This window comes from Geospiza fortis, unplaced genomic scaffold, assembly GCF_000277835.1.
Source record: "Geospiza fortis unplaced genomic scaffold, GeoFor_1.0 scaffold11, whole genome shotgun sequence".
Classification (NCBI taxonomy): domain Eukaryota; kingdom Metazoa; phylum Chordata; class Aves; order Passeriformes; family Thraupidae; genus Geospiza; species Geospiza fortis.
In genome coordinates, this window is record NW_005054304.1 from 7,532,514 (window position 1) to 7,558,227 (window position 25,714).

Below are 25,714 nucleotides of genomic sequence, written 5' to 3' on the forward strand. Positions count from 1 at the left end.
AAGGTAGAAAGTATGGTTGGCAAACTGAATTTATTAGTTTTTAAACTGGCTGCAGGCTGTGTTGACCAGGAAAATCTGAGACATGGGCAGATGATTGATTAAGCGTGTTCACGTGCTCTTCTCACAGGTTATGATCAATTTCTAGATAGACTGGAAGAAAAAAGCACCATCATGTTAATTTTGAGTCCGTTATAAAGTCAAAATGGTAGTAGAAGGCAAGCATACCCTGGAGGTAGGAAGTATGTCTTAAGGCTTCTCAAGGGCTATTACAGGGTCAATAAGGAACTTTTTGCTGCAAGGTTGTGCCTTAACTAAATGGTTTGCCTCCTAAAATAAATAAAAGATATGCCACTCTAAATAGACAACAAATGGTTCCTTGAGACTTTGATGGAAGAATTAGTTTCTTTTTCTTTATGTAGCAAAGCCTTGAAACTACTCACTTGGAATGCTCTTTAGGGCTTGATCTCTCTCTGATTTTAGTTTTTTTAATATTTAATTGTGTTATTCTTCAAAGACCTCTGTGGCAGTGGTGAGAGAAAGAATGGGCAAAGGGTCAAGAGATATTAAACTTTAAAGGAAATTACAATTTTTGCTAATTATCATAGCAACAAAGGAGTAATGAATTCTGTGAGGAGGTAGAGGGGTGGGAGGACGTTGCTGTGCACTCGTGGCGGTATCGCTGAGCTGTGCTGTGACATTAGGCAGGTCGTTCTGAGAGCTCAGCTCTCTTATTTTCTAATTACATGTTTTTAGAAAATACTACTTAGAACAGCTCTGGGAATCTAACTAGTGCTCTCTGCTTGGGTGGGCTTTTATGCATTTGTGAGTTCATTTTTGGTTTGTGTCCACGGAAGAACAGGATGGGCTGTCAGAGCAGGGAATCAGCTAGACTGCCATCATTGGCATCCTTGGAGATGAAGCAGCCCTGTCAAGCCTTTGTTCTTGCCATGATGGATAGTAGCTGCTCAAATTGTTTGGTCCCAGTCCTGTAATTTCTCCCTTTATAAACAGCAAGTGAACTCCTGGGAACAGAGGGAGATTCTTTGCCTGGAGGAGGTACTTATGAAAGAATAAAGGGCGCTTTGCTATGTCATTTCAGCTTGCCTGCTGTTGGTGCAGTTGAAGAGGCTGTAGGAAAGGGAAGCAAAGGGGTCACAGGTGCTTTGGGAGGGCAGCTGGGAGCCCTTAGCTCAGGTGGACGAGAAGAGGTGTTGCTGTGTGGAGCAGGATGTACGTCAGCCTTGCAGGACAGAGAGGATAGAGGGAGCACTGTTTGCCTGCTCTCGAAGCGTTACTCAGGTGGTGAAGATCTTCCTGAAAAGCAGTATTAAGCAGGAGGAGAGTTGAATACAACTCTTTTTCTTTTGGTCCCTCTTACATGGTTTTTCAGCTCTTCAGTTTAGAAAATAGTGGTTCTGTTTGTGTTTGTTTGTTCCAAATCAAATGGAATTTGTTTCTTGATGAAGGCTGTGAGTCACTATGTTTTTGCAGGCAATCTCCCGGGATTTCAGATCACACATAAATTACTGCCCAGGATGTAGGAGATGCTCAATTAACATGAATTCATTGCTCCTTTCTAGTGTAGCTTATCGAAGGATGCTCAGCATTAATATCAATGTGGCTTCAGTTGGTCAACTGTAGTATAGACAATAATTTTAAGGTAAAGAACAGACCTGTGTACTCCAACCTTTTTACCTTTTGCCTCTACTGGCATGAAAAACTTTTAGCTGTTGCTTAAAAATTGCAGGGATTGTTCTTCTGGATGTTTTCACCAAATGTTTTTGTTACATGGAAAAAACTATATAAACAAAGTATGTGGTACTTTGTCTGAGTTTAATATACCATTTGATTAAGTTTGAGTGCATAATAGCATCTACATTTAAAAAGAGAGCAAAAATCTAGTAACAGCATTAGCAGTGGCTTCTGTATCTCATAAGAGGTTTCTTGTGCTGATATAAGTCAGGGAAAATGCAAGAAAAAGTCCTTGTGTTGCATGTATGTTGTTTGTGAAAGAGTAGAAAACAGATTTTGAAGAAATAAATTCTTCAAAGGGTTAGATAGGTGCAAGTGGTGAGTAGGAATAAGAGGTGGCATCTATTGTGGTGGGAAAATTTTGAAGAATTAGAAGGAACCTAAAAAAAATACGATTGGAACTGAAGTCAAGAAGGGCTTTTACTAGTTTAATGTATATTACTGTCATATTTCTCTACTTTCTATACAGCAGATTGCTATGCGGAGATCTCCCAGACAGTTCAGTGCTTTAGGACAATAACCTGGCCTCTTTCACTCTGATTTGTTATGTTACATTGGTGTTGGGAGCATGTGCAGTGCACAGGTTGCCAGCATCCATCCCACGCAGCATCTAATGACTTAACTTGCCTGTGGATGGACTGAAAAATTGAGCCCTGCAGTATTGCTTGTTGATCAGCAACCAAAATGCTAGCTGGAGAAGGCATTGTATTAGCTTTGGTTCAGTGTTGGTGACTGTGGAGAAAATCAATGTATTACCACATCAAAAGAAATGACAGTAAACTAAAATAAACATGAGAAGAAGATGGAGAATTATTATCCCTGTCTGTAAACATGCCTTATCTGTCTGTGGTTAAGACTTGACAAACAAATGGTAATGGAGACCTATGCAACTACACTTAAGGGTCAGGTTTCTTCTCTGTCTATATAAGCCTTTGCCACCCACATAAGTACTTAAAAACTGATGAGTTGATAATTCATGCCTGAATTTCCTGTTTATGTTACATTTGCATCTCTTTATCCTTTTGATAAATAAAACAGTAAATCTCTCTTCTAAGTATATTAGTAAGGGCAGGTAGTGCTCAGAATTACAAAATGTAATAAAAAACATGCACTGATACTTTTATGTTGTGCTAAAAATAACTTTTTACCTTCATAAAAAGTTATGATTAAACTTGCAAAGGCGCAAAACCATCACTGAACAGGTAGATGATATTACTTGTACTTCTGGGTTTTTTTGTTAAATATTTGAGGTCCTGTAAAAAGACAACAGTGACAAACACTTTTGAGGTTGGACAGTTGTTTCATAACCATTTCTCACTGGTCTAATGTTAGCAGAATGAATTTCTGTAGCTCCTCCTTAAAAATGTTTTCCAGATCTGATGGGAAATAATTTTATGCAGAGCAATTTGGCTAAAACATCTGTCTAAATGTTTCTAATGCTTCTTTTCCTTTTTTCTTTTTTTTTAATCTATGCTAGGATGTTTTGAATAACTTGGGTTCCTGTGAGTTGGATGAAGATGACCTAATGCTTGACTTGGAGTTCCTGGAAGAGCAACATCACCAGCGTTCTGGTAAGTCAGATAAACGCTGTCTGTCTTTAGTGAGGTAATGTTATTCTAGGAATAAAAGGCAAATATGTTCAATACAATTACTTGGAAATAAAAAGGAGTAATTTTCTTGGAAGGAGGAGAGTGATATTAATTTTTTAGAGTTATTTCTAAATGTGTTTGTAATTAATGGGAAAAATGCTGTTTATAAAGCACTTGGACTTCATATGGTCAGTTATAAAATGGAAGTGATTTTTACAGCTACAGGATTTCAGTACCAAGAACAGACCCATCTGTTTTTCTAAATACTTAAAATGACTGCTGCCTACCCCAGGCACTTAACAAAAGAGCATCGGTGGAGTAATTGTGATCACATTTTGTGTATGCCAGAATAATATTTTTCAAATAAAGGAGGTTTGGCTTGAAACATCAGTGTAACTTGATGGTTTCTCTCTCCTTTGGTTAAAGCCTTGTTGCACTGCCTTGGTTAATAGCAATAAACTATTGCTATATACTGTGTTTACTACCATTTTATAGTAGGATTATGCAAGGTAAGTTGTTGGACCTATGAAGAGGAATTTCCTTTGCTGGGATGTAGGACAGCAGGGCCTTGTCTGTGAATAGAAGTCCTGCAAACTCAGCAGGATTTGGAGTCTTCAAACCTGTGTGGGACTTGTGCTTGATCCCAGGTAGAGTTCTGGGTTTGTACTCTATTGTGATGCTCTATTCTGGCAGTGCTGTGAGTTTAAGCCTGAGGAGTTCTCACTTTCTCTTTTACCTGCTGGTCCCTGATTCCAGTTTCTCCCACACAGATGCCCATAGTGCACATTCTTGCAGACTCCTGTGGAAGTGGGTTTTTTGAGACATATGCTGGCTGGTGTGGACCATCTTCAGTTCTGGTTCCTTCTTAGATGCAAATTTAGCAATGGTTACAGATGAACTGCTGGAACTGTGGTCTTGTTTGATATTTTCTGTGTTTGATTGTTCTGTGAACATATCTGAATTATCTCTATGATAATTCTGTTTAACCATTGTGCCGTGCTTTTAAACCTGTTTGCATATGTACTTATAGGATGAAACATCTGTTCTGTTTGCTTTGGTAGGGAGTATGGAGTGGAGGGTTGCAGCAGTAATATGTGCATGATTATAGTTTTCTAAATTGTTGGAAGCTGGGATGCAATAAATGAACTGCACAGAAAAGGAATTTTATAGCCCATTCTGAATAGTGCTATTAACTGTTTACAGAAAGTTGAATGATGGGTAAAGAAATGTAGTTTCAAAAGGCTTCAGAAACAAACATTACATTTTATAAAAAATTATATGGGTTTCAGACTTATTTTCCCTGGAGTGGTTGGAAAGGAGTTAACTGGCAGAATTATTTTCCATTAGTAAACTTCTCTAATGTGTTGCACTTGGCCTGACCTTTGTTTTTCTTCTCTTCTTTTACATCACACTGAATTAATAGTGAAAGAAAAGTTATGTCCAGTATATGATTACAAAGATTTTGTAGCAGCTTCTGGAGCAGCTAAAATAATAATGTCTAAGCGACATACTTGATAGAGAAATAATTAAGATGGAGATGTGATATGACACATAATCTTCCTGCTCTTGGCTCATTATCTAGAGCAAATGAGATGCTTTTAAAACAGAGATCTACATTGTCCTCTGAAGAATGGTGACTGTTTCTATTCTGAGCAATAAAATAGAGACACACACTGTGGTATGCACATTGTCTTTAAACACAAATGTGTTTATTTTAGTAATATTTACTCTTTGGCTTTATTGGTTTGGTGCTAAACCTAGCTGTAAAAAATTTAGGATTTCTCTAGCTCTCACTGTTTTTTTAAAGTCATTCACTTGGAGGAAAGATTTGGAAGGGTAGAGCCACAGTATGAAGTTGACTAAATTTTACCAAAAAAAGCTGATATCTTTATTTTGCTTGAACATCTGGCCCAGAATGGTTAATGTGGTTGTAAGTCATCACCTTAATTTGTATTAAGATATTGAGGCAGTATGCTTGATTTTTAGTGACTTAGCATTTGAATACCACTGAAGTGCATAAAAGCCTTGAACTAGATACTGACATTTAAACACTTTTAACAAATTCCTTTTCTGATTCCTTTGTGAAGTTGTGGCCAACTTTCAGGATTTAAGAAATTTCAACAAAAATTATTTTCAGTAATTACAAGTCATTCTGTTCTCTGTTTTCACTTCTGGGTATGCTTTTTTTTTCCCAAGAGGCATCTCTATTCATACCTAAATAGAATTCTTCTAAACTTTTTCAATTAAATTACATTAGCAAATATTTTTGGTGCCTTTTTTTCTACAGGCACCATAATTGAGAAATTATCACGTTAAAGACATAAAGTTAATTTAATGCAGAGCTTTACACTTCCATAAATTAATCAGACTGAAATTGATCATATTTCTGGGCACGCACATATAAGCTGTTTTGGATAATTGGGAAGTAATGTATGTTTTTTAAAAGATTTTTAATTCTGACTGCTCCAGAAACAAGAAGATCGCAGATTGCACATGGAGGACGCACCAGTACTGTTACTGTAGAACATGTTGTTCTAATGGAATTTTGGACATATTGAACATATTGATCTAATGGAATTAAACATATTTAAAGGACTGTTTAATTCTTCAGGTATGTGACTGGCCTGAAAAGTAGATGATTTTCTGGAATTTTTGCCAGTTGCAGGTTTGTTGAACTCTTTGTGAAATCTTCTTTAAAATTATGGGCTCAAGAGTTTACCTATGGCTTACTTTGGTAAAATTTGGTCAGGACAGTTGCAGGTTGTACAGATTTGTGAGCCTCCTTTAGTTAGAGGTTAGATGGACGTGCGGTCTTGTCTATAGAAGATTCAGCCCTATATTATGTCAGCTTTACATATTTAATCCATTTTATTGCAGTATTTGTTTACCTTCCTGACAAGGTCCTCATGTTTCTCTAATACTTGCAGGGGATCTGTGTATCTGACATTCACACAGTTGTGATACTGAAGTCAGCTGAGAGTTAATGCATGTATTCTTAGTCTGATATCAAAATAAAGGTGTTCATGAGTATAAAAATATTCACAAAATGCTGCTTTTTGAATAGCAACATCAACACTATGCTCTTCTGGAAGTCAAAGGTATTAGCAGTACTGTGACTGTTTGTAGTACAGTAAAAATCCTGTTGATGTTCTGTGTCCTGATGCTGATTGCAGCATTTATTTAGTTAAAGCAATCAGTCCTATAGCTGTATTGCCATTCACCTGTGCTCTATTTGGCTTTTGATAAACAATTCTGTGGGGAATTACTATGGTGAGAAATGCTCCAAGAGAAGCTCTGTTCAGTATTTTAACAAATAGATTGCAATATGAAGAGGTATAATTGGAAAATTATTCAATTCTTTCTTCATTTGTTACAGAGGGATAATTAAGGAATTGCTAGGAATAACTATTCTTTAAAAGGCTATGACAATTTCTAATGACAAATTACATGTGAATACAAGGGCTAACATCACATTTCTAACTTGAATGTCAAAAATTACACCTTGGTGAGGAGGCTGTATACATCAAGCTGAGTAATTTAGACATAACAATTCTGAAGGGTACTGCCCCAGTTAATAAACACTTTTGATGAACTGATTAATGGCAAATTGAGAAATTCTCTTGAATGCCATTAGGAGCTCCAGTTTTTTAGAGATTTGTTAGTTGAGACATGATTTAGAATAGTTTCTGCTTTTAGCTTCTCTGGTTTAAAGAACAATATTTGTTAGTGTGAGGATATGTCTCTGACTTTGTACTGAAGCTTACAATATTATACTAATTTTACAAAATAATTGTATTGTATTGATCTAGCATTGTTTTAGTGACCATTTATGCATAGAAAATAAGATTATATTGGAAAGATTTCTGCGAGAATTATCTTATTCAGGAGCTTTCAAGAGGAGCTACAAGCTAGTTGGTAGGAAAGGAGATGTTCCAGAAAGTGGTATGCTGTGTTAATTAAAATATAGAAATAGAAAGGAGAAAGAGACAAAGATCTGTTACCTCTTTTGTTGTTTATGGTGGTATTTATTTATTTGTTTATTACTCCAACTCATTTTTCACTTGTGCTCTTGTTCTGTCCCCTCAGCTTTTCCCTAATGAGCTGGTTGCCCTCCAGCAGCATCCTCATGGAATGAGGTTCCTGCAAAAAGATGCTATAAATCCTTTTGAGTACTGGTGAATTAGCAAATTTAAAAATACCCCTAACTTTTTCTCTAACCGTACAACAGAAGCTGAGGAGACACTTGCAAACCTCAGGCAGATGCTTCTACTTTGGACATAAAAGTCTGTGCTTTGCTGGTCTTAGCACAGGTTTAGGAGTCTGGAATTCCCTCATTTCCGACTTTCTCGCTGTGAGTTTACTACTTTAGTTTACTACTTTTGCTTCTGTTTTAAAGACTGTTGTTGAGACAAAGGATGTGAGACAAAGACATTTTATTATCCTGCCTAACACAACTGCTTTGAAATTTAATAAAATAATATTTATATTGTACTTAGTGAGTGCAGAGCGCTACTGCATACAAATTCAAAATATTAATCAATGTGATTTACTGAGAGTTTTGCATACTGTTCTTAAGATGGAATGGTTAAAATGAAGCACAATATGACATACATGATGAGTCTTGAGGGTGTCTTTTTATTAATCTGAGTAAATTAGACTTTTAAAATATGCTGCAGCTTTGATTTCTGGTTGTAAAATAATGAAGTCAGTGGTTTCTATAGCGGGAAATCATTGCAGGTTTATAGAAAGTGACAGCATTAATTTAAATTCATTCATTTTCCTTTTCCCTCGTGAAACACGATGTATTTGATTCCAAGTATTGATTAGTCAAATGAATGAGGAAGACCTTTATATTCAGTGATACAAGCAGTGGGGAGTTTATTCAAGTAATGCTCGTTAATGTGCGTGAGTTGTGTGCTGGTGTTGTGCTGTAGCCTATTGAAAACTAAGGGGTTTTATATGGTTGGTGTTTCATTAAATCAGGACTGCAGTAAATAGTAACCTTTTCTGAAAGTTCATGAAAGCATAGCTATCCAGGGGCTTTGGTAATTCCTCAAGTATTTGCCATGGGTGGCAGGGTGCCCTGCATCCTCCTCCAAAGAGATGTGTGTGTAGCTGGAATTTGCAGTGAGTGGTGTGGCTGAAAGCTGGGGGACTGCTCCTGGTGCTGAATATTAAGCACATGCTCCTGTCTCTTCCCCATCAGGCTGCACACTATGCAGTGACTGTTCATGGGTGTGATATTGATTAGCTGTGTACCCACGCTGGCCTGTGCATCCATCATGTTGCTGCTGGAATGCTTGCTGAATAGTTTTGAATAATGTAGCTTGCTAAACTTTTTAGGAGAGATTTGTCTTTGGCCAGTGCTTTAGCTGATTTGGATTAAATGCCCCAGCCTCAGCTGAAAAGCTGTGACCCACTGTATACTGAAGCATAGTTACTTCACTTAGCATATTTCAGAAATGAAATTATTTATCAAATTTGCTGGAGAAAAAAAGTGCAAATATGAAATTTTATATGAATATGAAACTTTATAATCCATCAAAATATTATTTAGCTCTTAAAAAAACAAATACTTTCAGAGATGGAACACATTTTGATCAAACCTAAGTTAAGACCGTGTCTTTTAGAAGCATTTTAAGTGTGTTTTTAACTCTGTGGTAATACATGTTTTGGTTCTTGCTCAAGGTTTATGAATGAGATGACAGATTACAACGTGGGTTTTACAGACTGAGGGGAAGGCAGAAAGGGTTTTGACGTGGATGCACAAAAATACTTATGTAAATGTCAAATTAGAGTAATTCAATTTATCAGAATATGGTCTTTTAGTAACATCCCTGTATTATATATTAGCTGCCTTACCAACAAAAGCACAGTGTACTTGTTTTTTTAGGAAGCAGAAGTCTGGCATTTGTATTTTATTTCTTTGGAATCCAGCTAGTGTGCAGATCAATTGCCATCAGAACCCAGCCAAACTAAATTGTTGGTGTAATGACCCAGTGATATTAATTAGGTAGTTACTGAAGTATTTTGAATGTGATGAACAAACTGTGTGCAAATTCTGTGATGAGTTTGGAGTTCCTCCTGTGTCTTATTAATTAAATACATTAATTATTTTTATTAATTTTTTAGTAGGCTGTAGGAGTGCTGAGTTGTGATGAAACTCCTTTGGTCTTTTGGTGGTGTTTTTTTTTTTTTGACCAGGAGTTTGTCAGTGCAAGGAAAGCAAATTTTTCAAAGGTTTTAATTTGCTTTTAAATAGATAATAGGAAAAAAAGACCCTAACTATGCATTTTTGTCAAAAAGTTGCTTAGAACTGGAGCAGAAATACTTCAGTAATTTGAATGTATTGCTTTGCTCATGAATGTGTTGTTGGCAGCAGATTATGTTTCTGCACTTACAGACAAATGACCTATTTTGATTTTTAATTGGAACTGGACGCAGCTCCTTGAGCACTTCTGAGACCCCGTCATTGCCAAATGCCATCTTTTAGAGTTGTATGTGTTACAGATCAGGCTAAACTACAACAGCATTTCTTTAGGTTTCTGTTTGGAATGTGCAATAGCAGTTCGGTTTATACTTAAAGGTTTTGAACATAATAAAGATTGTGACAGTAAAGTAATAGAGAACTCTGTGTCTCTGCCAAAGAGGAGGTTTAAAGAGTATTTAGCTAACTAGCATCTTGCCCTGTCACTACAAATTTTGGATAATAAGGTAATAAAAAAGTAAGTACTAATAATGAAAAAAGCAGAAAGTGATGTGTGACTTCACTACTTTAATTATACCACTATACAGATGTCCTAACACCAATCAAAAGGTAGAGTTCATGTTAGTTTTCAGTTTTGCAAGAGAAAATGTCTTGCTGAATAAATGCCTGCAATTCCTCCATCAAACTTCGTGTGGTGAAGAGCCACATCATGAGCCACAAGTGTGGCCAGCCTGATTTCACTCATATGTCTGAATTCCAGCATGGATTTGAAGTATTGATTGGAAAGTCACATGCTACTAGTTTCCATAGATCTAGAAAAAGTTATAACAGGGCTTTTTGTATATTTTCAGAATGACCTCTTCTACTAAGCTGCACATTTTCCCCCGAAGCATTGTTTAATAAATGCTGCACAGTAATGGAATAACTTAGGGTCTCCAGGGAATGGAATAAAACTTGGCATCTTCTAGACTTTTCTAACCAGGGTGTATAGCTTCTGAAAGAGCACTGAGCATGGAAGAAAGGGATTTCTGCAGGGTTTGCAAGTGAAGGGATGTGTGGCACTATCAAATAAAAAGAGCGTTTTTGTGTTAGTTGCAAGTAACCACTGCACACTTGTGGCTAGGCCTGCCTTAGGACTCTGGAAGTGTCAAGTGCTGAGAGTAAGGAGAAGAAGAAATAGTGAAGTTAGTATTAAATTGGAATGGAACTAGTCAGAAATTATGGGCTAATATAAGGTTAGTCTTCCAGCATCTTGATCCATATTCTGGAAAAGAAATACTGGATTGAAAGCCCTGTTTCTGTTCCCTTATTTATGTAAATGAATGGTGCAATCCTATTTTAGTTGAGAAAAACAAAACACAACCTAGGACTGCTACCAGATTAACTGCTACCAAATTAACTTTATCCTAAATATCTTTTAGTGTATTTTACTTTAAAAGTTGAGTTGTAACCAAACCTAGTTGATAAGGGAGCATGTAAGACTAGCTTCTAGCTATGCTTTCCTCAGAATATGTTTAAAACATGTCTGGGATATAGATAATGTGCCTGTGCTGTGTGTTCTCAGTGGATCAAGGAAAATACTCAGTTTCCTGAGCAAACTAGTATTTTTAGCTCTTTGTTTTGTTGTGAAGAGTGCTGAAGGACTGGTATATTCAAATGGTGTATGTTAGATTCCTATCAGACTGTTAAAAATTTTACTAGAGATTTGTACTTGCAAATCGTACTCACTTAAGTGGAGCAGTATCACACAGCATCACATAATTTAGATACGAAGAGATTTTTTCATTAATGGACAAGAGGTGCAAAAGAGCACAGTTGTGAACTTCAGGGTCATTAGAGAATACTTTTGACTGAGATGCACTTGTATGGTTATCACAGAACAATTAGATTCAGAGTCTGTATCTCAACTTCCTGCTCTTTCATAATTATAGTGTGACATTTAGTTACAAATCCTTATTCATATTGGTATGCTCAGCCATCATTTACTGAAAGAACCAGGACAGTAATTAAATTAGGCAGATTGCCTTTCTTCATTCCTTTGATTTTATACATACTTTGAGATGAAACATCATCTTTAATAATATCTGCAGGCAGAAAATAAATGCAATAATAAACATTATGAAAAATCAAAGCATAGTGTCCTATTTAAAGCAAATCTACATTTCTAGATGGCAAAGTTTAAGTAGGATGCCACATGCTGCTTTTCTCTCCTGCTTTGTAAATTTACAAAGACCTGGGCTGGATGTCTTGCTGAAAGGAGAATGTGATGAAAACTTTGGAAGAGTATGGCCTGTATTCTTAATTTTGTGAGAGATTTAGGGAGTAAGAGAAAGAATTATGAGCTTATATTTGTTTTACAGAATAGCCATAACACTTTTTATATAAAAAAACAATTGCTCCTTCCATACAACTTCTGCAGTAATCCTACTTCAAGATCAGACTTAAACTGTATGTGAGTTACTGATGGCTTTTGACCTTTTAAAATACTTATCTCTGGAATCATTGTAGCTTCACTCTTAGGTAAAGAAAGAAATAGTATTCTGATAGTTAAAACTTGAGCGTGGGTCTCTTGGGTTGAGCTGGATTCTCTGATGCCAATTTCCAGCGTTACCATGGGCTCGTCACTTAATTTACTTGTAGTACATAAGTGGTACTCCAGTAGTCATGGGGGTTTGGCATTAAAGTCTGAGAGATACTCATGATACCAATGGGATGGAGCTGCAGTAATAACGAGAGTCATTTCAGTCTTTAGAGGCCAATTATGTTCTGGTTTGTGCCTCTTCATGTGTCATTCCAGGAAGTGGAGCAGACGCTGCCATTGCTGTTGCTGGTGTATCCACTGCTGTTACTGCTCTTGTGATTTTTTTATTTCCTTCTGCAAAAAAAATGCCAAAGCAAACCACAAGTTTCTTTATATAAACAAGAGGAAAAAATATTGCAAAAGCCTATCATACTAATCAACTAAAGCCTGGGCTCAAATCTAAATTACTTCTAAAATCTTCCCAAAATCCTTCATTAATCAAAGATTGGGTCAAATCTGCTGTAGTGTTTGAAAATATTAGGTGACTTTATTTTTGTATATTTTTACCTGAATCTCTTGTGATTAGAAAGTCTGTTGTCCCTTCTTTTGTCCCTGTGAGTGTTCTATCAAATCCTTCATATTGTTTGGATTTTTTTGAAATTTATTAATGTTTTAACCTCCAACTTCCCTTTAGGGGGAAGGAATTCAGAAATAAATGCTGTGCAGGTAGTAAACCCTGAGATTTATTGCAGCCTAGGTTCCACTTTAGGAGGGGGATCAATAGGTAGCAAGTGCTTTGCAGGTTGTTTGGGGGTACAGGGTCTTCCTGAGACATGAGAATGTTTTGTCCTCTTGGGGACTCCTAGAAGAAGGCTGTGCCTTTGGTTTGTATAGCCTAGCTAGTTTTCTGCACTAAGAAGGACATTGTACATCTTTCTTTGCCAAGGGAACAATTTGAGATAAACTCTGAAAGGTAACCTTGAAGAAATTTTCTGTTTGTAACCTTCTGTAGTTAGGCTTGTGTTAGGAATATTCCCTCTGACCCAAAGTGAATAATGCCCAGCAATCTCCTTATCACATTCCAATTCTCAAAATTCTTCCATGCAACCCTTTCTGTAAGGAACAGCTTGACAATGAAAGTTTGTCAAAGCAAAGTTTGCCTGCTACTGCTCCAGTAGCTGCATCAAAGGACAATGCAGTCTTTGTGCCTGCTGAGGGTAGCATCAGTGTTATGGGGTTTGGGGGCTCTTCTTCCCCCCTGTTTTCATAATGTTGTGATGTCTTTAGGAGATAAAGTCTGTTTCCAGTTAAGATTTCAAGGGAAGTGTGTTTGCAGTGGGAGGTATTCCTAATGCACTTTCAAGAATAAGAAACAATTGTTCTGTTGCAGGATGGGTAACACACATATACACAGATCTGCAAATGGCAAGTCATGCACAAAATGTTGCACACTGCAGTGTTACTGAATCTGTGGATATCCTCTGTAATTTTTCTTTTTCTCCTTTTCTCCTTTTCTCCTTTTTCTTTTCAACAAAGAGCTAAGCATTTATGAGTTTGCTATTTGAGGAGTTGCTGAACCATAGACTAAAAGGTGGCTGTGAAAAGTTGATAACTGAAGACATTGGCCTCATGCAGCATCTCTCAGCCTACGGTGCTCTGTGTGCATTTGCTTAAAATAGCTTTTGTAGAAATGTCTGTAGCTAAGGACTAGCATGTACACAAATGTGAAACACACCTGACAGACCAAAGGCATTCCCCTGAGCTGTTTCAGTGTCTAAAATGCTTTAATTCCTTACATCCAGCTTTTGATAGTGATGCTTGTTTGTAACGCAGTGACTGCTGAATCTGAGATATGAAACAGAAAATTGATGGTAAATAAGTGTGGTGCTTTGGTTGCAGGATGGATAATGTGCTCATTTTCTCTTGCTTTCCAAGTGTTTCCAGCCCTGCAAACACAGTTCACATATGTTTTAGGGGAAAAGGATCACAGCAATGTCTTTGCAAAGGCTAAGGAAACCAGGGAGGCCCTAGGGCCTGAGAAACTGTTATGAAAAAAAATGCTGGCGATAAACTTTTTTTATTATAATAAATTGATTTTGCTGACTCTCAAAAGCCGAGGCATCATGATTAACCTGTTGAAGATCTTCCTGACTTGACCAATTTTTTCTCTGAGGTTTTTCTTAATAAAAAAGCTATCTACTATAAAAATATACTTATTTGGAGATTGAAAAGCAGGAAGTAGATAAAATGAAAGCGCAGCTGTGTTGTAATATTATTTTTGTGCTTTTTCCCAAAACTGTTAATTTCACAGAAAATAGTTTTGATAAGTCTCTGTATTTCTAATATATTTTCTACTTTAATAAAACATGAAATAACTCTATATCTAAGGTTCAATTTAATTGTTTTCTTCCCTACCTAATCTTTAATTTGTTTGACTCATTTGGGGATTTTTGCAGGATTGGGGGTTCAGGAAAAAATACTCTGTGCTCCTCAATATAACATTACTGATGTGATGTACTTGTAAATTATGAGATTTAAGCTAGAATGAAAAATACATTGCTTAAACATCTTATTGTCAGCATGTGCTGGATTAAATGCAAATTGCTCCTGGTTCTGAGCATATTCAATCAAACCCTTCAGTTTGCAAATACAGCAGACTTGTATTCACAGATGGGCTGTGCAGAGCTGTGTGGAGTTACATGGAGAAACTGTTGGCTGTGTCATTGAGCATCTGGAGGGGGTGGGTTTGGCTGGTGGACGAGGCTGACCAGGCAAAAGCCATTGCCTTGTACTGAATTTTTGTGGAAACCCCCACACTGGGATCCTTTGACACTGAGTTAATACAGGTAGTAAAGAGTAGAGGTAGGCAGAAAGGGGAAAAGAAATGAATAGAGCTAAGAAGGAAACTGGTATGGAAAAATCTCACCTTTAGCTTCTGGGGAAGATAACATGTTTGGGAATGAAGTTTCTCTCAACTTCATTCAGAATGATATATGACAAGCAGCTTTAAAGAATTTTTCAAACTCTCCCAGAAGTAGTATTTTGTCCCTCTCTTCTGAAAACAAATCAAGAGGTTGAGAGGAACCCAGGTGGTTTGTGTTTTCCAGGCTGCAGAGGCCATGAGCAGGCGCTCTGTGGAACACGTGTGTTCCTCCTGCGCGCGCTGCTCCCCCTCATCCCCACAGCAGACACAGAGGAAGGAGTGCTGGAGACCTGTGTTAGCTGGTACATCTGGTTTCACAGCAGCCTGCTCTCTTACCTCATCTGCAGGAAACACTCTTGAGGCTCTTTCCCCTCGGAGTACAGGAATAATGAGCTGTTGAAACAGCTCAGTGGTACGTGCTAGATGGGTCGTGAAGGATCTGCAGCAAGACCGGAGGAGGTGACAGGAAAGACTGCACTTTGTTTCAGTCGAAGAATTTATATTTCTCACATTTTCAAACAAACTGTAGGTAAAGAAAGACACTTGCAGTTGTGTCACTTTCTTCTTAACTAGAAGTGAGGTTGTTTTGCTTCCCCTTCCACAGTTGCATTTAACATGCCTTTTCCTTTCTTACCTGCTAAGCTTTTTGTGCTTTGCTGAAATATGCAGGAGCCTGTTAGCTTAGATGGCACTTGGATTTATTATGATTGCAGCTTTACAAAATCAGTTACTACCTTTGCATTTTGGAGTTGTTATACAGAAAACCCCATTACTATTTCATCTTGAGTCCTTCTCTTGACCTAATTCTGATTGATTTCTGTTAAAGAATTGTGGTTTGATGGGCTTTTTTCTACTGTACAATCTTGTCTGAATCTCGTATTGAGGAGTGGGATGCTGACAACCTCTATTTTGTATATTTCCAATCTTTGATTAGTGCTTGATTTAAGTTTTTTCAGGTAACAGTAATATTTGAAACTGTAGGTAAAAGATAGTGAGTTTTGCTTGCTTTCAGGCTTAGAAGCCCAGACAGCTGAGATAAGTTTGATGGATTTTTATGTCTATAATAATGAAGAATTCTGTCTCCCCAGTAGACTGTAGATGTAGAATAGACTTACCATGATTATTTAATAATGCTAGCTGTATTTATAAATTACAGTTTAGACGTTTTGGAGTCATCAGAAGTCCTTGGAGATTAGAATACTTTCTAATTACGTGTGGGAATAAATTGTCCCTTTACTTACTGCTGCAAAAACGTATTTGAAATGCTGATATTTCATCAGGGCTTAGGTCATCACATTTACTGTTCTATTCAGCTTCCTATCTATATATGAAGGATGATTCAGCATGTTTTACATTTATCACTTTTCCCTTTGATCTATCTTTTTAGAGTTCATTATAGATTCAAATTTATTCTGTGTCTTCACCCATTTGTATAAATGCATGTTCTCTATTTTTGGGGAAAAACATTACTAGTGAATCAATGATTGCTAGAAAAACCATGTTTTCCTTTGGGAAATGGGAATTTTTTTGGTGCATCGAGAATTTGCTGTGAGAACATCTCAGTGGAAAATTAAAGAGTATATTTAGCCTAAGTCACATAGCTAGCTCCATTGAAGTCAGGGGGATCACAGACTTGAAATTTAAGCTCATTCATAAGTGACCTCAAGCTTTGGAGCCTGGACTTGATACATCCAGTGCCACCTGTGAGTCTTTTTTTTAATAGCTACTCAGTTTCTGTCATTTGCCTTAAACACAATTGTGCTGTGGCTAAAAGTATATGTGAGTACAGTATTGCTAACATATGGTAAAAGAATAAACTCCATAGGAAATTTGTCATTATAGCTAATGTATGGACTGGTTTATTAGCAGCAGCAGCATAGTTTAGAGGAACAAAAGGTCATATTCTGGATAATGATAATTTTTCCAGTAAATAAATTTGGGGATGCCCTGTCTGTTTAATTTCAAGTGTTTTCTAGGAATGGATATGAAAGAAAGAGATTTGAAGCTAGCACAGCCTTTTTATGTATATTGCAGGGAAAACTAGAATTAGTAGCAAAGCACAGTGTGCTTTCTTAAATTAAAATGTTAATATCTGTTTGAGAAAAAAAGCCTTCAGGAAGTACTCCTCCCTAGTGAGTGTTAGTCCATACAAACTCTGCTATTTTCCCAAAACAATGAAGTCATAATTTCTGACTATTTCTTAATCATCCAAGCAGTGTAGAAATACATAGTAAGAAGGCTTTATTCCTAAAGAAAATTTTTATTAAACAGATTTTTTTTTTATAAGACCTACACTCACTAGCCTGCTCAGACCTTGGAAGCAATTATGAGGAGGAGAAAGAAAATCTACAGCAAAAATAACTTATTCAAGGTTAATTTAGATGAGGTTAATTTAAAATCTCAGCATGCCTTTTAACCCACTAGAGCTCTGTTTAGAAGTCATGTGAGATTGGTTCTTTAATAGAAAGTAGAAAGAGATAGGAAGCGGATTAGGTCCTTTGCTATCTCTGACCTTAAAATAATTTTGTTCTCTTGCATGAATATGATGCCTTGATATTTTCCATCTATCAAAAGACATTACTGGGAGGCTATGTTGCTTATTGTTCTAAGTAATTTCCACTGTCAGCCTAACAAGTTGAATGGTCTGGGTCTAACTTTGTCTTTCCTGGCAGTCTTGATCACATGTGTAGGTTTTTAAAAAACTAAAGTAATTTAAAAAAATCTAAATGGGGTATTCTTAATGATGATATTTGATTTTTCTTAGCCTAAGACCATAATCTGACAGTTTCATTTCTGATTTTTCTATCTTGAGCATGTATTTTCTGATAGACTTTCCCAGTAGGTGACTAAAATTGCTCTCTTCCACACACGATTTTTTTGAGCACAGGATTTTTATAAGTCTTTCCATCTTTGACATGATCCCTAATACTACCATCTTGAATACTCCCACTGGGAAAAATTAGTCAAAAACCAGGGAAAGACTCGGAGGTTACTTTGTAAGCATTTGTGTATTGTGGGATCAAATCACAATTTTGGGAAAAGCAGTTTTGTCTCAACAAGCAGAGGCTAAATCTACTGTGTTTTAATGGCTTCTTAGCTTCTAGCTGAGTATGTAGTCTCTGCCATTAAGTGATTTAGCCTCTGCTCCTTACCCCGCTGTTCAGGTACCAAGTAATCAAACAATTTATTGAGGTGGTGTGCACTGATTTAAAGTGATTTTATGGAGTTATGGAGCCCTGACAGTTGCAGTATAAGGTGTTATGATTTGATAAAAATCATAATTCAGTCCATATTTTCTTTATCTGATACAGTGCATGAATACAGTAAGTAGGATGCACATGAATGTAAAAATAAAGGAGGTTAGGTACAGATTGCTTACTGGAAGGAGTTGGTCTTTGAAGGCATTGTCCTTTAGGTTGTTAATAATGTGGTGAGCTGTAATTTCTCATGTGCTGGTGGAGCAGAACTTGACCTTCTACTGTTTCATGATCTCAGTAGTTTTTTTTGGGGGTTTTTTTCTCCCTCTTCTTCTGTCTTGCTATTCATGTGGATTATTCTGTTCAGTATAGCTGTCCAAATTGCAAGAATAAGCTGAAACCTTTTCCTGCATTTAGTGTACCTGTGTATTTGAAAATGATGGCCAGTGTGCCATCTGAGCAGAGGATGGGATTTAGAAATATCTATCTGTTTGTTGAGGACTTTTTGTCAGTCTTTCACCCTAGGCTTTCATGTATTAGCTTAAAAATTAATTATCTTGTCTATAGGAAGTACTGTAATGAGTATTACAATGTGGTCATTGTCTAGCTTTGGACTATTTTCTGTAATTTTTTTTCAAACTCTTTTCCTAAACTCTTGCTCATTCTTGAAAATTACCATGTACTATCTGTGAAGATTTAAGCATGTTTGTGTGAGGTAATATTAGAGAAACAGGACTTCTTGCATGCTGAAAATACTTAAAACTCCTTGGTTTTTTTCTTGATTCTTGAGGTGGCAACCATGCAATGCTGCTAAGTCGTTACTGGTTATTAGTTCCACCGTTTGTCACTTGCAAATGGAAAGAAGCTGTCAGCTGTTCTGGAGGTGACAGAGCAGATGTCACAAAAAGGGACTTCTCATGGACAGTCCAAGGGTTACACAGAGTTTCCAATGAAGAATAACTGTGAATTTCAGTCATCTTCAAGGAGCAATTTTGGTCCTTCTGTTGATGTAGTAAATGAGATTTTGTGGTTGTGATCTAGGGGCCTCTTTGTGCCCTGTAGCACTTTCTCAGTATTTAGGGAATAGTTTGGAAGGGAATGTAATGTTCAAGATGTCATTTAGGTTAGATTGGTTTTTTCAGCATTTTTGGTAAAAGAAAGCATTGCTAAGATAGTGATAAACTTTTAGATACATATTGGCTTTGAGAACAGCAACAAATGTTTTCTGTAGTCCCTATAATTCTACAAACATATTTACTTCAAAGAAATATTTGTGTTAGGAACTTCAGTTTCCAAATTGATGCAGAACTTTACTTTTGAAAGTAACCCTAGCAAATTGCTTGGTAAAGGTGTAGTTTTGCTCCAGTTAAAAAAGTCGAATCAGCTTGATTATGTTATTTTTTCAGACTGTCTTCCTTGGTGTTTTATGATGTTGGAGTTGGTTCAGCTCTTATGAAACTGGGGAGGATCGAGGATAAGCTGAGTTTCAAAGACTCATGTCTTCTAGTGTAGACTTGTTAGATTCCTTGGAGATGTAGTGTGTTTTAAACGCTAAAACAAAGTAAAAGTTAGTTGTGAGGATTAATTGAATCAAGGACTATAATTTTGAGTGTGTGCCTGTTGAGTCAGATGAAAGCATTTACTACGGTGACTTTGCAGGGAGTGACATTTGAGCGATGATCCACTTTGCATTTGCACCCAGTAGAGAACTCTCTGGTAACGAATGTGAGATCTTGTGTATTTTTCACATAGAGGAATTCTAGCAGAGGGATCTCAAGGGTATTGTGCAGATTGGTGCATTCTCTGCAATGCCTCTGGTCCAGAAGTCAGTAATTAGGCTGTCACAAAAATACTGTGGTTTACCTTGTTTGATTTTTGGGTTTTTAGAAGGAAAAAAGGAAAGACTCAGAGGGAAGTTAGGTTTTTCTTGTTAGTTTTGACTTTTTTTTTTTTAATAAACTGTGTACAGGTAAAAGCTATGTAAAAATTAACAAAGAATGAATATATTTTTAAACTAGATTTACTTTATAAATAACCTAAATAAAACCATCGCTAACTTCCCGCTTAGGTTAATATTTTGTATCCTGAACAGCTTTTTTTAGGGTTTTATGACCTTCCCAGAAGCTTTAATGGAATTACAGATGTACTGTGGGCAAGCAAAAATGAATCATATAGTTTACAGGAAAAGTGTGTAGTCTCACTTCAGGAAATTTGAGATCTGCTTCTGTCTGTGCCACAGGTGGTCTTGTATAACCCTCTGCAAGATGCTCTGCTCATGAGTATTTATCTCTGGATCTTTTTGGGATGCATTCTTTTTTTTCATAGGTGTTTATATACTGTGATTCCAAGTGCTATAATGTATCCTGCAATTTAATAACTTGCAGTAAGTGTTTTGCAAATAAGATTCTGATACCGGCTGGATTGTTGGGGGAATTTCTTCTTACGCCTTCTTCTGCTGTAATTTTGCAAGTGATGTTTACTCTTAACAAAAGAGAAAGTAAATAGCTTTCAAATTGACAGTGATGAAACAAACTGCTCTGCAGGGAGCTTGGTGTCTTGACTGACAGTAAATAGAAACAAGCAGGAAATTCTGATCTGGATTATCAGGAATGAGGAGCATCAAGTGCTGCATCCTCAGGTTGTGATGATGAGTCTGTACTGAGGTAGGGGCTGATCCAAGGGCTCCAGTGCCCTGTGCTGTCATTCTGTCTTTGGCAGATCTATAGGTGTGCTCTCATCATACATATCCTACCAATATGTGAAGTGCATTTTGTTCACAAGTGTATTTTCTGTACATGCATCTGTATTTTAACTGAAGCTCTGCATCCTGAAGAATCTCAAAATATTTTATTTCAAAATAACATTTTGAATTACATTGCAATCAATACTAATGGAATTATCTCACTAATTGTATTCTTGGTTTAAAACACATTTTGGAAAACAAGCTACAACAAGGCAAAAATACTGCAAACCACTTGAGCCTTTTTTTAAACTACACTTACCAGTGTGCTCCATACCAAATCATAGATGGGAATATTTTGTGACTTTGTGGAGCCTGTGGTTATAAGACCTTCTCTGTACTGTTTTGTGGTATCCACTAGTATTGAGAGTTGAGATACTTCTAGTGTAAAACTTATTAATTATGATATTGGTAACATCTGTTTATTTGCAGAAGTGGAGAAATGCTTTCTTTCAAAATTAGATGGTGAAACTTTGAAAGAACACATAATTGACTGTCCATTCTTGTGTGAAAATATTTTGACATCTTTCATCCAGCCAACAAACACTGATTTTATGAGCCAATATTAATCACTTCAGTTCTGGAAAAAAACCCAGTAGTTTGGCTTATGTTAATGAACAAGCATCTGTCTTTCTATGCTGTAGCTGTGAGAAGGCACAGTATGATCTTTTTTGGTATTGGGACAGGGAACTAGTGCTCTTGTTGAAGCAACAACTCATCCCCAAGACACAGGTGTTTCCTGCTTTTCCAGCGCTTCCTCATCTAAATGCTGGTCAGGCCTGCCTGATGCAGTGAATGTTCTGGTGGGGAGGTTGCTGCCTGGAATACCATGACTGGAAAATGATCAGTTAAATGCAGTCATATCAATTTACAGGCAAATTACCTGGTAATTGTTTTTATAAGTTTCAAATATCATTACTCAACAGAAATAATTGGCAGAATGGTATGGTTTTATGCATAATTCAGCATCACGGGCAGATAATTTTAATGCCTTATTCTCTTGGAGGAGGTCTTAGTTTCCTCACTGTGTCATGGACTTGAGTCAGGAAAGCTGCAGTTCAGAGTGCTTACGGAACGTTTTCTGAACCTCAGGTTGAATAACCAAGTGTGTTTGTTTAAAATACCACCCAATTATTCCTGAATTATGTTGATCACCATAGTAACCTACACTGGTTGTATTTGTATGAAGTAATTTAAAGTCACTTAGCTGGAAGAAATAAGTGATGTCAATTATTGATACATAAATGTAGCCTAATTATATTAATGTGAAACATTTTTGTAGGATGAATATTTCTTCATGCACTGGAGTTTCAAGTCATTGTCATAATTAGTTCCAGTCATTTATGTGAACTGGAATTCTGAGAGGTTTCTGGTTTGGGGTTTTTTTTTCTTGTTTGTTTTTTTTTTTCCCTTCCATGTCCTTCTTATGCCATGTGTTATATTCAGCATTTTTTAATTATTTCAGTTGCTTACTTTTGCTTGCAAATAAAACTGGATTGTATTTGAGAAGTACCAGATTGCCTGTTAGGTTCTGTGGTAAAGCTGTAGTCACGTACAGTTGTGTATCTACAGAATATCACCTCTATTATTTGTCTTTTATTTATTTTCCTGACAAAACACTATTGATGTGATCTTGTAATTAGTTTTGAAGTTGCTGGGAAAGTTTACTTGATCCTGATTTTTAATGGCTTTTTGGTTATATACTTGATTAATCAAACTGTTGCTTGTTTGTTTAATTAATTAAATGCAGTGATGTTTGAAGGTTCAAAAAGCAATGAAATAAACAGTCTATAATTGACTGAAATGGGAATTCTGTTTGAAGAACTGCTGGAGAATCAAGTTCACTATGTAATCTTAAAATGCAGAACACTTTTGTTGTTTATGTATGCAGCTCCTGTTCATTATGCCGAAATTGAGCTGAAAATTGTTTTCTTTTGCTGCCATTAGTTTTAGCTTTTAAATTCAAAGCAAATTAAGTTGCTAACTTCAGCCGCTATTGAGATGACTTCCTAAATATGAGATAAACTCAGTCTCCAGCTATGTCTGGCAATTCTCATTGTGCTGAGTTGTTTCCAAATACCTGCAGTGAAAGCCAATGTATTTGAAAAAGAATTTGTCATTATTGCTCCAACTAGTATAAACTGTCCATTGCCAACAGTAGGCAAACAACCCTCAAGCTTTACTGCTCAAATTTTACATGCCAGTTTTACCTCTTCCACTGCTAATCACATCACCAGCAGCATTCAGACAGCCTAGCTGAGCTGGATAGCACAGAAGTTACAGATGGGAAGAGCTAATTACCTCACCTGGCGCCTTTGTTTTTGTTGGTTTTTGTTTGTTTTTCTTCTTTCTTTTTTTTCTGCCAGTACAGGATTTTTCCTGTAGTGTGTTTCTTACCAGCTTTCCATTATCTAACTTATGAACCTGCAGCCAGTTGCCTTGAGGGTTTTCTCTGTTTTGTCATTTTTAAGATTTTTATCTAGCATTCATAGATCTAAGTGATGTGCTATTCAACTGATAGCTTAAACCTCATTGTAAAGGAGATTGTGTTCAGTCCCTTAATACACACAGAGCTAAAAATACAGACAATTATCACATTATATTTGTTTTTGTTCATAATTTCTATGAAACAATATGATTTCTTCATTGTGGTAAGGAAAATGCCCAGGTAAATACCATTTTGTTCAGTTGCATATTCTTATTCCATTCTGCTCGCTTTCTGACATAAGTGAATATCTAGACTTGTTCATTGCATTTGATCTTTTAAGTCATTAGTGGAAGAAAGAGTATAAAAAGGAAGAAGTCAACTATTTTCCTCTCCTTTGTCCTAATCAACAGGTTTTTCAATCAACAGAGCTGTGAGTTGCTTTTGATTTGTATTAGCAATGGTTCATTAGCCTAAAAAGAAACCCAGAGGCCATGTTAAATATTCTGATGTTGCCACGAGGGAAAAGAAAAGGTTATGGCAATAAATGGAACATAGTTGCTCTGGAATCATTGTGAGAATAAATGCAGGGTATTGTGAGACTCCCACACAGAGTCATGCTGGGATGATATTTTCAGTGAATACATACACCAGTCCCCAGAATAATATAAATATTCTTGTGTCTGAAACTCTCCGAGAACGCAAATGATTTCACTTTGGTCAGTTGAATTTGCGCTTGAACTCTCAGATCTGCACTTCATCTTTGTTTGTCTGTGTTTGACCATCCATAAATGCTTACAAGATGCCTAAATGTGAGCTTGAATACTGCCAATTTCAGCAGATTGATTTTGGTGCTCATGTGCACTTAAAATGTAGCCTGTTCATCTCAGCCTGGGTGTCATTAAATGAAGTGTATTTCCCAAAGTGTTTAATGTTTACATGGAAAACAAATAGCAACAGAACTCAGTTCCGTTCTCAGTTTCTCCATCTGAGGGTTGAAGAACAACTTAGACTCTTGAATATGCTATGACTGAGGAGATACTGGAAGAGTATATTAAAGGTAGTGAGTATATTATAGTATAAATAGTATATTAAAGCTAACTCTTCCAGGGTTAGAGAAGAAGAAGTAGGGATGTCAGGATCCCACATTATCACTAAGCACTTGGACAGTGCTCTCAGGCAGATGGTATGATTCTTAATGTTCCCCTTTGCAGGGCCAGGAGTTCGACTTGGTAATCCTTGTGAGTCCTTTCCAACTCAGGATATTTGGTGAAATAATTTTTATTTCTTTGCCATAATCCTCAGCATCTTCTGTTAGGTGTCAGTTGCTCTGAATGAATACTACTGCTATGAAATAACGAAATGGTAATATTTTGAAATAAGAAAGAACGCCTTCTATTTTACAAGTTTCTTTGTACAATCTTTGTTGTAAAAGAGAATTAGGATGCAGCTGAAGGATTTTCATTGATTTGCATTTGCACCCCCCTGCTATAAACCCTGGTGGTTTGGCTCCTGGTTACCCCTCCTCAATGGTATCCCATTGGCCGCGGTCCTCCTTCCCCGCCCCCATCCCCTCAGGTATGAAACTCCACTGCAGGCGTGTCACGCTCTCTTTTCCATCTGGGTGGTCGCCGTGACCAGAAGCGTCCTGTCCCAAGCCAATAGACAGGACACTCGTCCCCACGTGGAGAAGAGCGCTTCTCGTCTTTAACTTCATTCATGTAAGACTGTGTGGGCTGGGGTCCGAGCTAGCTGGATTGGACCCATACAACAACCCTGGGATACACAGATTCTTACAGGGGAGCATAACTGCTGTGGACATACAGTTACCTCAGTTGCCTCACTTCTTTATTTTAAAGTAACTACTGCTTCTGTTGTTGAAGCTCCTTTTCATATATAAGTGTCAGCACAGTTTTATCCTTTCCTCCTTACCAAAGGAGGTTTGCTCCAAAAAATAGGTTGTGACACCTTCTAATAAACTGCCTGAACGGCTCAGTGTGAGTTGATTCTTGTGGTGTTCAGGTCTCCGAAGTCAGTAAATATGAACTGTAAAAGCAGCCTCAACCATCTAAGACTCTCTAATAGTCTCTGAAAACTTCAGAGTAGCTGAAAAATGAGTGATGTATCTCCACTATGTGCAGCATAAATGATGTTATGACAGTGTTCAGTTGTTTGAGTGAGTACTCAATAGAGCCTCAGAGGCATTGAGGGAAGAGCTCTGGGGGTGTGTGGTCAGCTGCAGGTAGCTGCTTGTCATGCCTGTCTCTGTGAGGCGTCTTCATAGGCTTTGTTACCGTGCCTTGAATTGGTAGGATGAGTGCGGAGAACGCCAGTCTAATTGGGAGGAGGAAGAAAGTCT

At 37.0% G+C, this 25,714-nt stretch overlaps 1 protein-coding gene across 1 annotated transcript in view; it reads left to right on the forward strand.

The window, feature by feature from the left end:
• Nucleotides 1-25,714, forward strand: part of CCSER1 (coiled-coil serine rich protein 1) — a 538,753-nt gene that overhangs the window by 43,524 nt on the left and 469,515 nt on the right. The window contains exon 3 of the mRNA XM_005418130.2: nucleotides 3,230-3,323. Within this exon, the coding sequence (XP_005418187.1) occupies nucleotides 3,230-3,323 (94 nt within the window). The remainder of the gene's footprint in view (nucleotides 1-3,229; nucleotides 3,324-25,714) is intronic.